The 362-nt window shown below is 45.0% G+C and overlaps 1 protein-coding gene across 1 annotated transcript in view; it reads right to left on the bottom strand.

The window, feature by feature from the left end:
- LOC106872927 (von Willebrand factor A domain-containing protein 3A) overlaps positions 1-362 on the bottom strand; it is a 62154-nt gene that overhangs the window by 28891 nt on the left and 32901 nt on the right. The window contains 1 exon segment of the mRNA XM_052965914.1: positions 30-124. Within this exon segment, the coding sequence (XP_052821874.1) occupies positions 30-124 (95 nt within the window).

Below are 362 nucleotides of genomic sequence, written 5' to 3'. Positions count from 1 at the left end.
CCCAAGACTGTCAAAAGAGACCAACTGACCGATTCCATTCTTTATTTCCACATCATTTTCCACAGCCATTCGGAATGCGGAGAGGAAATTACGTTTGCCTTCACATTTCGATGCCAGAATCCACCTGTAAAATGAGAAAGAGGGAAAGAGTGCGAGTGAGGTGAGGTGGCCATGGCGGATGTGTTTGTAAGTTTGTTTCAGGAAGGAAATGCACTCACACACACATGCACATACACACACATGCATACACACACATGCATGCACACACATACACACACACACACACACATACATACGCACACATACACACATGCATACACTCACACACATGCATACACTCACACACATGCACACACACACAT

This window comes from Octopus bimaculoides, chromosome 2 (genome assembly GCF_001194135.2).
Source record: "Octopus bimaculoides isolate UCB-OBI-ISO-001 chromosome 2, ASM119413v2, whole genome shotgun sequence".
Lineage (NCBI taxonomy): Eukaryota > Metazoa > Mollusca > Cephalopoda > Octopoda > Octopodidae > Octopus > Octopus bimaculoides.
This window is presented reverse-complemented; position numbering and strand designations above follow the sequence as displayed.